This window comes from Sturnira hondurensis, unplaced genomic scaffold, assembly GCF_014824575.4.
Source record: "Sturnira hondurensis isolate 20B ecotype Veracruz unplaced genomic scaffold, ASM1482457v3 Scaffold0001872, whole genome shotgun sequence".
Lineage (NCBI taxonomy): Eukaryota > Metazoa > Chordata > Mammalia > Chiroptera > Phyllostomidae > Sturnira > Sturnira hondurensis.
The window spans coordinates 30,065,577-30,079,674 of record NW_028074503.1 but is presented as its reverse complement, the minus strand read 5'-3'; the positions used below and the strand labels follow the sequence as shown (position 1 = coordinate 30,079,674).

At 48.1% G+C, this 14,098-nt stretch overlaps 1 protein-coding gene across 9 annotated transcripts in view; it reads right to left on the bottom strand.

The window, feature by feature from the left end:
- The window catches only part of NEDD4L (NEDD4 like E3 ubiquitin protein ligase), a 289,828-nt gene that overhangs the window by 68,377 nt on the left and 207,353 nt on the right, over window positions 1-14,098 (bottom strand). For all 9 annotated transcript variants that reach the window (XM_037034990.1, XM_037034997.1, XM_037035015.1 and 6 more), the window contains one exon: window positions 1,447-1,497. In XM_037034990.1, the coding sequence (XP_036890885.1) occupies window positions 1,447-1,497 (51 nt within the window). The remainder of the gene's footprint in view (window positions 1-1,446; window positions 1,498-14,098) is intronic.

The window sequence follows — 14,098 nt, the reverse complement described above, 5'->3', positions numbered from 1 at the left end:
AAGGCGCTGTTAGGGCAAGGTGTTTAGAAATTTCCCTTCCACTTCTTAGAGAATACTAGTACACAATCTGCCTTGACCGAGAGGTGATTTTTACATTAAGAAAAAGGGTGGCTGGGGACACCTACAAAAAAGAACTGGCCAACCGACCCGTATTGTCTGCAAACCTGAGGACATTCCCCACTCCAATCTGATGAACAAAGACCTACTGATGTGGAAACATGTGAGGAGTTTTCCCTCACAGATGTTGACATCTCCACGTCCTCTCAATGTGGCTTGGAAGGAACACTCAGGTTTTGCTGGTTTACGGAGTTGGCCTCTCACACTCACAGGCACCCTCTTGGAGCTTCAGGTTTTTATATAGAAACAAATACACTTTAATGGTGTCACTGTTCCTTCTTATCTTTTGGAAGGGAATGAACTTGGCACCTTTCTCCCTGTACAGCTCTCCGGAGTACATGAGAGAAAATTGCTTGCTCTCACATTCCTTCACAACATGTCTGCAAAGCCTCCTGGGTAAGCTACACAGTGTCTTTCTTAGTATTTCGTATACAGTGACAGCCACCATCTCAATGCAGCAGTGGGCTTACGCTAGGTGGTTTAAGTCACCTTAGTTTATAGACTGTTTAAGGCGTTTGCTCACACAAAAGCACTAACAACAACAAAAAACTAAGAAAAAGGCAGAAACATTTGACTTATCCTCTCTCAGCGGCTATTTCAATCACTTTGTCTTGCCCAGGGAACCCAGGGCTGCGGGAGGGGTGGAGCAAGGCGGAAAACTGAAGCTGGACTGCAAGGTGAGCAACTCCTCCCCCAGCCTCCGGGTCCCGTCCCCACGGTCTATCTGCATCACCTCGAGGGAGCACCTCAGGCTTCAGCCACTCGTCAACAGCTCCGAATGTTGCGCTGCTCACCTGAGCTGGGAGGAATGGCAGCGACACTGCCTGTGCTAACTACGATTTCCAAAGCTGCCGAGTTCACTCAGAGCCAGCAGTGTCTTCCATCAGTGCTGACCGAGAAAGCCTCGTGGCAAAATCAGGGCAGCGCTAGCATGTACAGACGTGGCCCGGGAGAAACATTCTAGACAAAGGGGACACATGTTTGCTCAGACCCAAAGGATGAGCTTGAAAGCCAAGACAGCCCAGGGACAAAGAGGGGGTTGACAGAGGGAGGCGGCTGTTTTGCATGATCTGACCAAGGCAGGCTGGACAGCAGAAGAACAAGATGCTGGTGACACCGACCAGCAGCCTTGCAGACACAGAGACGCTTGATTCTCTCTTATCCCCTCGAACAGAGCACTTTCTAGAAAGAACTAGGTCTAGAGAACTTGCTCAATATTTCGGCCTTTGCACTGTGTTGAGGAAGCATGACTCTGAAAACACATATAGCTGCAAACAATCAGAAGTCACTCCTCACAACAGGCAACAGAAAGCAGGTGACCATCCTTACCGGGAGATGGTTAAGGGGCACGTCCACCTGTCCCAGGAAGTCGTCTCGTGTCTGTTGAGAAGAAAGCAAAGAGTTAATGGTTCCCGTCGATTTCATGGAGTGTTGGCATCCTTAAAAACGTTTCTTTACAAACAGAGGCAGAGGTCCAGGTTCTGACACTGGAGTGCCGTGGGGACAGGTCGAGGCAGATGGCCCAGGTGAGGGGCACACACAGCTGTTGCCTTGGAGACAGGTGAACCCCAGGCCTCACACACCTGACCTTTAGCTGCCCGAGACATTGTTGGGCATCCACCACCCAAGAGAATGGTAACAGGTCATCTGATGGACCTGGAGAGCATATGGTTGTCAAGGAAGGGACACTGGGGTGACGAAGAGCTTGGGGGCACAGCTGAACCAATCTAAAGAGAAGAAAGTAAAGGCAGGTTGGGAACATTTTATCCATAACAAACACAGGGTGGGGCAATTTACAGTTGTTGCTCATATGGAAATAATACCGTAATTAGTGAATAACAATACAGGAATAAACCCGGACTTTTGCGTGCTCACAACTGTAAGCCCACTTTTGTCCAAACTTATGTTTATTCATCAAGTGCTATGAATTAAAGAACTCCCTGAGAGCTGAGAGTCTGGGGAAAGGGTACAGAGTCTAGTTATCAATAAATCTTATAAAATACTTATACAAATGGCCTTGAACTTTCAATCTGATAAATACATTGCTTCAGAACCCAAGTTCATGGCTTAGTTACTAGTTCAATTTTGGACACACCATGCTTCTTCCTCTCCCTGCATCTGTTACACGGTGTAAACCTTTCTGACTCAAATTGATCTCGCTGAAACTCACTTGGAGAAGCTCTCATGAGCACCCCTGCAGACTCTGGGAGTCACCTGGGAAGTCACAGCTCAGATTCTGGGGGCCCGGCTCGGACCGCAAGGTGCCTGGCAGGCTGTGTGTACACTGTGTCCTGCTGGTGGAGTGCCGGTGCCCCTGAGCTTCACGTGGCCCACGGTGCAAATCGGAACCCAGTACTTCTGTGGCCCTCGGAGAAGAACAGGGAGGGGCACCCGCCACAGTCAGAAATGCCTGGAATCTGGCAAGTTCTTTGGCTGTGATCAGACCGGTCCTCTAGCCGGCTGGGAGAAAAGCCTGAGGCAGAGTCCAGACCTCCTGACTGCGAGTGTGGGGTTGTACTTCCCCTCTTCACCGGTTCAGTGTGAAATTTTCTCACTGACAGAAACCACTCAAATGTACTCAGAAAATGTCTCTCCTTGCATTAAAAAGCAGCAGCAGGTAAATGTGAATGAGATTTAGTGACATGATCTGCTCCAGGATTAGGATTTCCTTTTAGGTAATTTTAAAAATGTGATTAACTAGAAAGCTCTCCGTCTCCTCTAAACTATGCGTGAAGAATAGTGAAAAACCAAAGTTCCTCCCAGCCGGTGTGTAGGAAGCATGAGATGAGCCTAGTCCTTGTGACCAGGGTCTCATTCCTCTTCTCAGCTACAGCTGCTGTGACCCACCATGGAGACACCTTGTCTGACCCCAGGCTACAAGGTGCCCTGATAAATGCTTTCAATCGTCACCAAAGGAGCAGTGAGCCAAAGGCTCAGAAAACGGAGCCTCCTGCTCTGTCCAGGTGGTTAGGGAGACCTCTCATTCCCGGTTGGGCCGATTTAGTTATCATTACGGAGCAAGAGTAAGTATCAGTCACCTCTACAACAAACCAAATTTAAAAACCAGAAGTCTGTTGACTACCGACCATAAATTCCATGTCTACCTCCTTGCCACCTGTCTCCCCCTGCCCCACCCGTTACTGGTGCTGACGCTGTGGAAGGAAAGGACACTCGGCAAAGCCATCAGAAGATGATCGACCATCCTTCTGGAAGCTCCGTCCATCGCCTAATAGCATGGAAAGGCTACTTGTTCACTGCTAACCTCAGGGCACTGTAACCAAAGTTCACATAATGCCTACACGCCCACATGGTTTTTCTGGGGAGATGTCAGAGCTCTGAACGGATCACACGAGTTCAGCTTTGCTCAGACACCTGAAGACAGGCACCCGCCACCCCAGGCTGTAGCGGCAAAGCAGGTACAAGGCCACACCTGGTCTCCATAGCAACTGCTGTCCATGGGGGAGCCTGGTGCCTGGGGAAGGGGTGTGACCTGCCCCATTTCTTCTCTGGTTTCCAGAGTCCAGGCTCCTCATGAAGTGACCTGCTGCTCTTGTCTCAGTACCAGGCAGGACACCGAGGCTGGGCACCGGCTCTGGGCTCCTGATTGGGACGGTGGCTCTACACAGTCGTGGATGAGAATTAAGCAGGGGGAGTCCTGGGAAAATGCCCATGTGCCGGGTCCTCGTTTGCACAGCCTCCTGTTTGCATTGCGCCCCTTTCCGCCGGTGAAAGAGGTGGTGACACCCCTGAGGCACTGACCCAGGAGCTTCACTGGTACCTGGTACCTGCACAAGCTCTTGTTACATTGAAATAATCTTTTATTTCTAAAGCAGCCGAAGATGGAGCAACCTGGCCACTAATGTAAACACAAGGCTCTCCTGTCTGCTTCACACCAAGGACACTGAAAAAAAAAAATGATTTTTTAAAAGTAAAACAGGGATCCAGTCTAGAATGGAACACGGTCCAAAGGAACTGGCTGGAACATGTGTTTCATCAGGCACGTGACACGGTGGTGAGGGTGTTTCAAAACACCCTACTGCTGCCCAAACCGAAGACATCGTAGGTAATGAAAAATACGTAGGTTAATGACGCTGCACTGGCTCTAAAACATGCCGTTGATGCCACGGAGGAGTCTAGTAGGAGGTCGGGGAGGCTACTCAAGACCTTTATCCAAGCTGAGAAGCAGGGGTGTCTCAGGGACACCTGTCTGCTGGTGACGAGCCAGGGACAGCGTGCTGGTGTGCTAGGGTCCCCAGCTGCAGGCCCTGGGAGACGTCTGAGGCCACGACAGTATTCTTAGGTCATCATGCCACAGAATGACATCTCACAGCAATGTAATAAAACCAATCAAGTCAATTTTTAATAACTTCCATTACAGAATGATTTCCACCAAGCTGCACGCTAACTGTAAGAGAGTACAGAATCCCAGTGGGTTTCCGCATGTACCACAAACACTGGCAGTTCCCGTGCTCGCTTTTGAGCGGTAAGTGTTCTCAGTGCCCACCTCAATGGCCTGTCATGCTGTTCTAGAGGCTGAAAATGTACAGGTTGGTACCAGTTATAAACATTCCCTTCTGAGGAGCCGTCAAATATTTTTCCAATGTCATGACAATGCAAAAGAGAGCCTCTGAAATGTGTCATAGAAGGCTAAAAAAATCTATATTCCATTACAGGAAAAGTGCAATTAATATACCAAACATTGTCTTCTTCAGAGCTTGCTCTCTAAATGATGATTAACTATATTCTGGACTATATTTAAAGACCCCTCCTGGCCTTTAAAATACTTCTTCCCTTTCAAATAAGAAGGCCATGGAGGAATGCTGCTCCGTGGGTGAGTGCCATTGGACCCCAATGCTGGGGACTGTTCTGATAGCGGCAATGAACCCTGGTATGGCCCCGGGACACTTCCCGAGGCTTCCTGTGTGCACGCTGGGCCGAGCTGCCAGCACCGAGTGGACACCAGGCTTAGCTGTCCTTGCAAAGTGGAAGAGACTCAATTTCACAAAGAACACATTAAAAAACAACAAAGATCTTTGGTTTTCAGGTCAGAAAGCCCTTGAAGGATGTGCTGAGAATCTCACTACACACTGATGAGCACAGAGGTCATGGGCAAACGAGGCGAGGATGGCTGGTCCCATGGAAGCTGAAGGGCAGCACAGGGACCAGGTGGGGGAAAGAGCTGGAGGCAGGTAGGGGTGCTCGGGGGAAAGCAGGGTCCAGAAAGGCTCATTAGGAAAGGTCGTCAAACAGAAGCGGCACTTCTCGCCAGGTACAACAACCCCCACGTCATCCTGGAGCTTTACATTGAGATAGTGTTTAAACTCCACTAGCAGTTCACAAGAAGCCTTTTAAAAACAGCTTCTCATCCAAGGATATTTTTCCAATGCTTCCTTGCTCTTGCAAGGAAGGTGGGGGTGGGGGGAGAGAGAGACATCGACTGGCTGTCTTCTCAGATGCACCCCGACCAGGGACGGAACCTGTAAGCTGGGCAGGTGCCCTGACCATGAATCAAACTCGTGACTTTCGGTCTATGGGACGATGTTCCACACCAGCCAGGGCACAGGAAGCTTTTCAAAAAGTCAGTATAACAGAATTAGGAAATATTAGTGTCTCACATAAGATGTTGACAAGTACTGTTTTGAGAAACTTATTTCAGTTACATACACAGACAAACGTGTGTACTACGTTGTTTTCCAAAATTATTTTTTGTGGGTGATACCACCAAAAGATTAAAAGCAACTCAACCGCAGCAAAGGGAAACCAGCCAGTGCTTCCAATTGCCTGGGGTTTTATCCTAGAAATCATTATGGAGGGACTTCCAAGAAAGTTATATTTAGAACTGTATTTCTCAGGCCTGGAGAAATCAGGACATAAGCTACAGAGAAAGAATTTAAGGGTGAGGCTATAGTATGATGTGGTGTTTGTATCTTACGAATCGAGGGAAACGTCACAACCTCTAACACGAAGCCAGAAAAATAACTTGGGCTCATCACTAGACCACTATATGAGGCCCCGTGGGCTGCGCTCCCTTCCGTGTGAGGCCCCCCACACGGCCACCAGAACTGATTAGCCCAGGGAAGTGGGCTCTGTTCTGGGGGGATCGGATGCATGCTCTTAGGATTATCTAGATAACAGGCTGCCCACAGACCGACTGTGCTTCAGGGTGTCAGACCACAAAGGTGCTGAGACTGGGCACCCTTATCCTGCTAACCAGTCCTGTGCAGCAGGAATAAAATGCAAGCCACATGCAAGCTAAAATGGCCTGAAAGCACGAGAGATCAGGAAAAAGACATCTTACACTTGACCTGCGACAGGCCCCGGCCCCTGGAATGACGACACCTTGTGTATTTACCATCCATGTGACTTATTTCCATGTTTATTTGATGTAAAAAATGAAGTCAGATTTCTTTTTAGTGACGGAAAATAAGCCTGAAATGGCTGACTATTTTTAACAATATGAACTGGTTTTGCTAATTCTATTTTCTGGATGACATCATCCATAAATTGAGCCATTTCAACAATCCCAAGATGAAAAAAATCCAAAGTACGGGCTACAATATGAAATATACTTAAAGCACACTTATAATATATAACACACTAGAAATGACATATTTTGCAACTTCTGAATTAGTAACTTATTGGCTTAGGGATCAGTTACAGAGGTCACCTTAAAAAATATGTGAAAGAGTTCTTCAAAACTCTTGATGAAGTTCAGTAGGCAAAAACATTTGAAGACTAGAGTGCAAAGCATACAATCAATCATAAACTCAGGCCATTAACTAGGCTGTGACTTAAAAGTTTCCCTCAAAACTCCTTTTTTATTTAGAGCAGGGGTGTCAAACTCATGTTCACCGGGGGCCACATCAGCCTCAAGGTTGCCTTCAAAGGGCTGAATGTAATTTCTACTTAGCAGTTAAGGAGTAGCTACATTTATACAGTCCTGAAATTACTTCGGCCCTTTGAAGGCAACTGCAAGGCTGATGTGGCCCCCGGTGAACATGAGTTTGACACCCCTGATGCAGAGCTTCCTCCTGAAGGCAGGCGGCAGTAAAACACTCTTCCTCTCTACAAACAATGTTGGTGAGGAAAATAGTCTGGCGAAGAAAGCTTCAAAGCGTTGTGAACAATTAAGCAAATGATTACATGTACCTTAAAGAGTTTGAAGGACGAGGAGAGACTTGATGTTAATTTAAGATTCTAGCAGGTACGACTTTAAGTCCAGAGTGTGGGCCTTCTTCCCCCAAATCTACGGAGGACATCCTGAGAAACAAGGTCCACCTCCTCCTCCTCCTCCCGGAGGAGGCCCCCAACTCTCTTTGTGATGGAACATGTCGCCAGGCCCCCAACTCTTCCTGAGTGGAAAGAGCAGGACGGAAGCGTGGAGTCGGCCTGGGGCTCTCGGGCCTGCTGAACTCGAGAATGTCCTGGGAAATTCCGAACCCACTGACACCCAGGCCTCGCCTGAGACGACTCAATCTGGGGGAGGGGTCCAGACACAGGGGCGCTTTCAAAGCTCACTTGTATCTGTAGCCCCAGCTGATGACCCTGAGCAAACCTTCCAGTTTCCCCAGTTCACGAAAGAGGAACTGTGATTCTCTGTTACACTGATGAGCAAAATGATACCATGCTACAATCTCTTAAAAGCCTAAAGTCCTCAAAAACAGACCACTCTCAGGCTTGGGCCTCTCTCCCCACCCCCATTCCACTCCTGGCCCCAGGGTTTTGCCCAGCTTGCGTTCATCGAGTGTTTTTGCATTTCAGCTCCATTTTGCCTAGCGATGGGCAGAGAGGTGGGACTGGCCCGCCCCCTTCAATATTCTGTGATAAAGCAGTGTGAGGAAGGAGAAAAGAAAGCGTAATGTGTTTCGTTCCCAGCTCCCCTCCTCTGTGCCTCTACTGTCCTCCCCAGTGAGAACCAGCCGGACCCATTTACACATGTGGGTAAAAATAACTGCCCGGGAATGTGGATGAGATGGGGGAGGGGGTGCATTTTTGGCTGCCCCTCTTTGGAACCCTAGCCCTCTGGCCTGATGGGGCTGGGATATTAATAGGAATGGGGCTCACAGGTGCACAGACAAAGCACAGGGATTTCTCTGGGCACGGCCGAGGGCTATCTGCCTGCCACTCTAATACAGGGGCTAAAAAACCAAATCCCATTTCAAAATAGAATCAGAGAATTCGATCCGTACGAGGGACCTCAAAAGCCATTCAGTGCGAGAAACATCTGTGACGCGTAGCTCTATCCATCCCTCTCAGGCGGGTGGCTCGCCCTGCCTGGCTCTGAGCGTCCCTGTGATGCGGAGCTCACTACCTACTGGGTCAGTAGAAAGGGGGTAGATTTTGGAGGCACATATGCCGAGTTTAAAACCCCACATCTCATCTACGAGTAGCTGAGTACCAAAGGCAAATTTCTCGATCACCGCCTGCGGTCCATCTTCTCATCTGTAAAATGGGGATAAAAACAACTTCATCTCACACAGTCACTGGATATTAAACGGGACAGTTAGATTCAGTAAATGCTGTTCCTAACTCAGGACTTCTCAACCTCAGCACCACAGGCATTTTAAGCTAGAAAATTCTTTATTGTGAGGGGCTGTCTATCCTATTATTTGCAGGGTTTTTAGAAGGACCTCTGGCTTTTACTCATACATGCGGTCAGAACTCCTGTCCCCCAACTATGACAACCAAAAATGTCTCCAAATATTTCCCCATACCTGGGGGGCAGGGGTGGATGGGACAGAATCCCTCCAGTTGAAAACCACTGTCCAGTTCTATTCTACTTCCCCACCCCTACACTCTGTAAACTGTCACAGTATCCTTGGGCGCTCCTGTAGGAGTGTTCTTTTTCTCTTTCTCCCACCCACTTGAAGCACTAGGGAAGAAGGAAGAGTAACTTAGCTTCTAAAACTAGAAAGTGGCAAGGCTGGGACTTGAACCAGGGTCTAACTCTCACTCATTTATTTCTACAACGCTGTTATTTCTGAGGGGCTCATCTCTGTGCATCGGGATGGGGCAGCTAACTCACTTATTTGGAGAACGCTCCCCTGTCCTTATCCACCAAGCTGGCTTCCTTCCACCCCTCAGAGTATTTTTACAAAATGAGAGGTCTGCAAGCTGTGCTACATGCATCCAGCAGTGTCTTACTTAATGGTTAAAACAGAGCGCATGTGCTCTGGCTGCTGGGGACTCCCTGGGAAGCTGGGACTGAGGGCTGAGCTCCTCGCCGGAATGAGTTGTGTTCAAAATCAATAGCAAAAGCCACACAATTATCAGGAAGGAACTGAAGCTCTGGGCCAAAAACATCGAGAACAAGGAAGCGTGTTGAATAGATAGGACTGTTGCCGGGGCCATCCCATGGGGAATGGCATCAAACCCAGGGAGGCCTGGAAACACGGGAGAGAGTGGGAGCGTCCTTTAGATGAAAATCGCAGGGGAGGAAGATGCCCCCAATACTCCCTTCCATGTCGCCTCAAAAGTCTACAACGATCAAACCACCGCAGGCAGAACTCACCTACTAGGCAGCAAACTTCAAGTCTTGACTGATCCCTCGAAACACAAGGTAAAGCTGGGAGCACAAAGTTGTGACTTTTCCTGAGAATCAGCGGGACCACTACTCAAGAGCCGCATGCTGGGCGAGAAGCGGATGCACATCCTTGCCACCTGTGAGACCCACCAGCACTGGGGCTGGGATGAGGCCAGCAAGGCCCCGAGAGCAGGCCTGCCAAGGCCGACAGAAGCGCCACTTAAATCCTGAGCCCTGGTGCCTCTCTTACCCAACCTGAACCTCGGCCCCGAACCCACACCTGCTGCACTGTGTGCCCTGCACCAATGCCTCGAAGAAGAGGGCAATGCTGTCATTGAGAAGGACAGTCTAGATACACATGGTCTTGATTCCAGGGGTGGAAGTGAGTGTGCCGAGAAAAGCAGCCTCGGAGGCCTGGGGGACAGACTGCTGGGGGAGGGTCCTGATCCAGGAACTAAGTGGCTGGGTAACCTTGGCAAAGCTTCCCCTAGACTAGGCTCCTCATCCGGAAAGTGGGGCTACAACCATCTGTATCTCCTAGTTCCTAAACTGTTCCACACTCAAAGGCCAGTGCACGTGGAAGGCTTGTACAAGCTCCTGTTGCATGTCGTTAGGCTACTCCTTGGAGTGAGAATTTAAAACCTAGAGGTGAGAGGGGTCCCTGACAATTCTGGTGGACTGGGAAAGCAAACGGCTACTATCAGAAAGTCAGTGCTTCAACCACCCAGCCTGGTCCACAATCAAACAACATTCCTCGCATTGCCTAGGGGTCAGCAGGTACAGTTTGGGAACCCTGTTCTATCTGGCAAGGCCAGAATATGTAAAGAGTTTTAAAATAAAATGAACTATTATAAAGTTATTATTATTTTGTTATTATTTTTAAAGATTTTATTTATTTATCTTTAGAGGGAAAGGGAAGGAGAGAGCGAGAGAAGTATCAATGTATGGCTGCCTCTCATGTGTCCACTGCCGGGAACTGGCCTGCAACCCAGGCATGTGCCCTGACTGGGAATCGAACCACAATCCTGTGGTTCACAGGCCCGTGCTCAATCCACTGAGCTACACCAGCCAGGGCTATTATAAAGTTATTGTGCCTTAAAAAATAAGTTCATGGAAATGTACTATTAAGAACCAAGATGGAAGACTCAATAAGACTGAAAAAACTTGGTCTAAGCTTAGAAATGATGTCTTATTCTTCTTTTCGAAGATGATCTGTTGTCAGGCTATTTGACAACTTATCAGGAAGCTACACATAAGAGTCCCTTGATGAATATGCTGGTGGCTTGGGACACTGAACAGTGAAATCTACGAAGTCACTGGGACAGGGAGGGGCACTGACTGGGGACTTGATGACACTCTACCACCACACCAGCTGGAACACTGACATCATCACACGGTCACCCCTCCAATGGCACATCTGTGGGCATCTCTGCATATCACTTGCAAGGAATAGCAAGGGATGGAGTCCATGACTCTGACAGCAGAGGTGAGTCAACTCTGGAGCTGGGTTCGAGGCCAGGGCAAAGTTCTTGGTCATCCTCAGTGTTTATGAGGATTGTGCATTCAACACAATGGCTATTTTTTAAAAAATCTTCACCCGAGGATATGTTTATTGATTTTTGGGGGATGGGGGCAGGAGAAAGAGAAAGAGAGAAAGAAAGAGAAATGTGTGAGAGACGTTGATCAGTTGCCTCCCATAGGCACCTCAACTGGGGCTCAAACCCTCAACCTAGGTGTGTGCCCTGACCGAAAAGAGAACCCACGACCTTTTGGTGTACAGGACGGTACTCCAAGCAGCCAAGGCAACTGCATGGCTGATTTTAATAGGAGTTATGATTTCCCCACAAAAATCTGTAAGTAAAGCTAAGATTCTAGGATACTTATTAGGTTCCAGCCTTCTGATCTGCAGACGGCACCTTGGAAAGTACAGGCTGTGCCAGCAAAGGCAGGGCCCCTGGCAGGAGGGCTCAGGGGCTGGCTCGCTCTGACCCAGCTCGGGTCCCTACCCACTCTGAGAGGCTCAGAGGGAGAATAACTGTGCTCAATTCGACGTGTTGCTGTTGGGACTGTGAAAACTAGCGCACTGAATAAAGGAGCTGCCTGAGAAGTACACTGGATTATTGTCACTCTACAGTGCACTGCCCCAGAAAGAGTCACACTCTGGAGGCCGGTCTTGGGAGCTGGTCCGTGAGTTCACAGCTGTAAACTGTAGAGAGGTCTCTATGAAAAGGGTACACAAGGCAAAACTGCGTTCCCATGGACTTCCTAACCTTCGCATTGGTCAAAGCATCCAATTTCATTAAAGAGAGCCTTCTGATGACCCTATTCATTACTGGAACATGGGGGTGGGCGGGCGAATGGCTGCCAGTCTGTCTACAGCGACGGCCCGGGAGTTCACTGAGTGTCAGTTAAACAAACAGATATGGGCAAGCACTCAAACTGAGTTGTAAATTGTCATTCTCGTATCTATTTTCTCTTTGAGCTTCCCCCCCCCTTTGGTTCAAAGGAAAGAAGGGGCGACCTGGGGCCTATCTCACCCCAGGAATCCAAGGAGAATCACTTCAACCTTCTGTGCCTTATTCCCTCCATTGTAAAATGGGGGGTGGGTGGATTCAATAATTCTCAGGTTCTTTATGTGGGTACAATTCTCAGAACGTATGAGAGAAACTTTTCTGCAGTATGAGCTTCTTTTGCCCTTAGTGTTGATGTTAGACAATACAGTACCTTAAAATTTTCTGTAATAACCTGTAAGTCAAACATTAAGTACCTACTTTTAATTTAGAGACTCAAAGAAAAACCTAGACAGAGCTGTACCCCCCACAAACCTATCCAAATGGAGTGGGGTCTGTTTTGACTACTGTGTTCAGAAAAAAAACAAAACCAAAAATCTGCAAGCAGGACTTCTATAGACAGAATTCCTTTCTCCCCATTCTTGTGTGATGCTGAGGACCAAAAACCTCCGTGAAAGGCAGCACAGACAGAGTGTGGCTCTCTCATCTGACTTCACTTCTCTTCAAGGCCCTGCACCTTTTGAGGAGATGGCCTGATAAAGTTAATGTCTCTGAGCCTCAGTTTCCTCCTCTGCAAAGTGGGGATGAGAATCACAATACCAAGGGGCGGAGGACAAGCACTGACTTCTGTATGGAAAGAACCTGGAGAGGGTCCTCAGATACATTAGGGGGACTAGCTGGAAGGTGCTGTGAAACCAGGAGACATTTTGCATTGTACAAAGTGCAACTAAAAGTTTCAGTTAAGCTGGGGGTAGAACCCTCACAAAGGTTTGCATGACACAATTCACTTGAAGCTGCAAATCAACAATGACAACAGCTAGCACAGATGGGACACTCACTCTGTGCCCAGCACATTCTAAGTGCTTCTCATCACTGATCTCCCTCAGTCCTCTTGGCAACCACGCTGTGGATGAGAAGGCTAATAAGGCACGGGCAGGCTCAGTAACTGGTCCATGCTCACAGAGTTGCTGAGGAGCACCACCGAGACCTGAACTCTTACCTAACCGGTATAGTCTTTGAACAGTCACGCAGGCTTGGCTGCCTGAACTCACAGCAACTCCCCCACCCCCATTCTCATGTCTTTTATTTTGGCTGGATAAAAATCTTACCCAAACACTGGCAAATTCTTGCCCGTTTCTCTACGAACTAGTTGGAAGACATGTGGCAGGTCATAAAGGAATCATTTAACTACATTTTGAGAATAAGTTACATATTTGAGGCTTCTTTAGAGGGCACCTTGAGGAAACCTGTGAAGAGTTAACCAAGATCCTTAACGTCTTGTAACACCCCCTACACTCTCCATGACCCTAATCCCAGCCCACCTATGAGAGGAGCCTCTACGTGGGAGGTGAGTGGCCGTCTGTGTAGTCATAAAATATCACCCAATTACATCTGTAAAAGCTGCCGAGGTGTGGTTAAATGGAGTCTACCCCACCAAGGAGAATATTTTAGGGCATTTCGATGCCTAGTAATAAAGACTGGCTTCCAAGTTAAATGGGAACCAAAATACATGCAACTTATACAAAGGTACAGAAAAATGTTTTTGATTCAGTAGTACACACTCTCTCTATATTTTTTAGGCATCAATCTGTCAAAAAAAATTCTTGGTGCCTAGCAGCCAAGTAATCTGGCACAGTTCTTCATTTCAGGCATGCTTCACTTACGCCTCTCTCCTTGCAGAGGGGGCTGATGACAACAGATGACACCTGGACAAAGACACTGATGTGCCACCTTCCCCGATCACTCACCATGTAGGATCACACACGGTCTGGACAATTAGCAGCTTTGTGTGAGAGGAATCTTGTTTTTACTCTCGAGACTCAAGTAAGAGCCTAAATAATAAAGAATCATATACGCCAGAACAGTTATTATTCAAATCAGACCAAACTTGTTCAACCTTATCACATGGGTTTGTGTGTATGTACATGGGTGTGTGTATATGTATGTG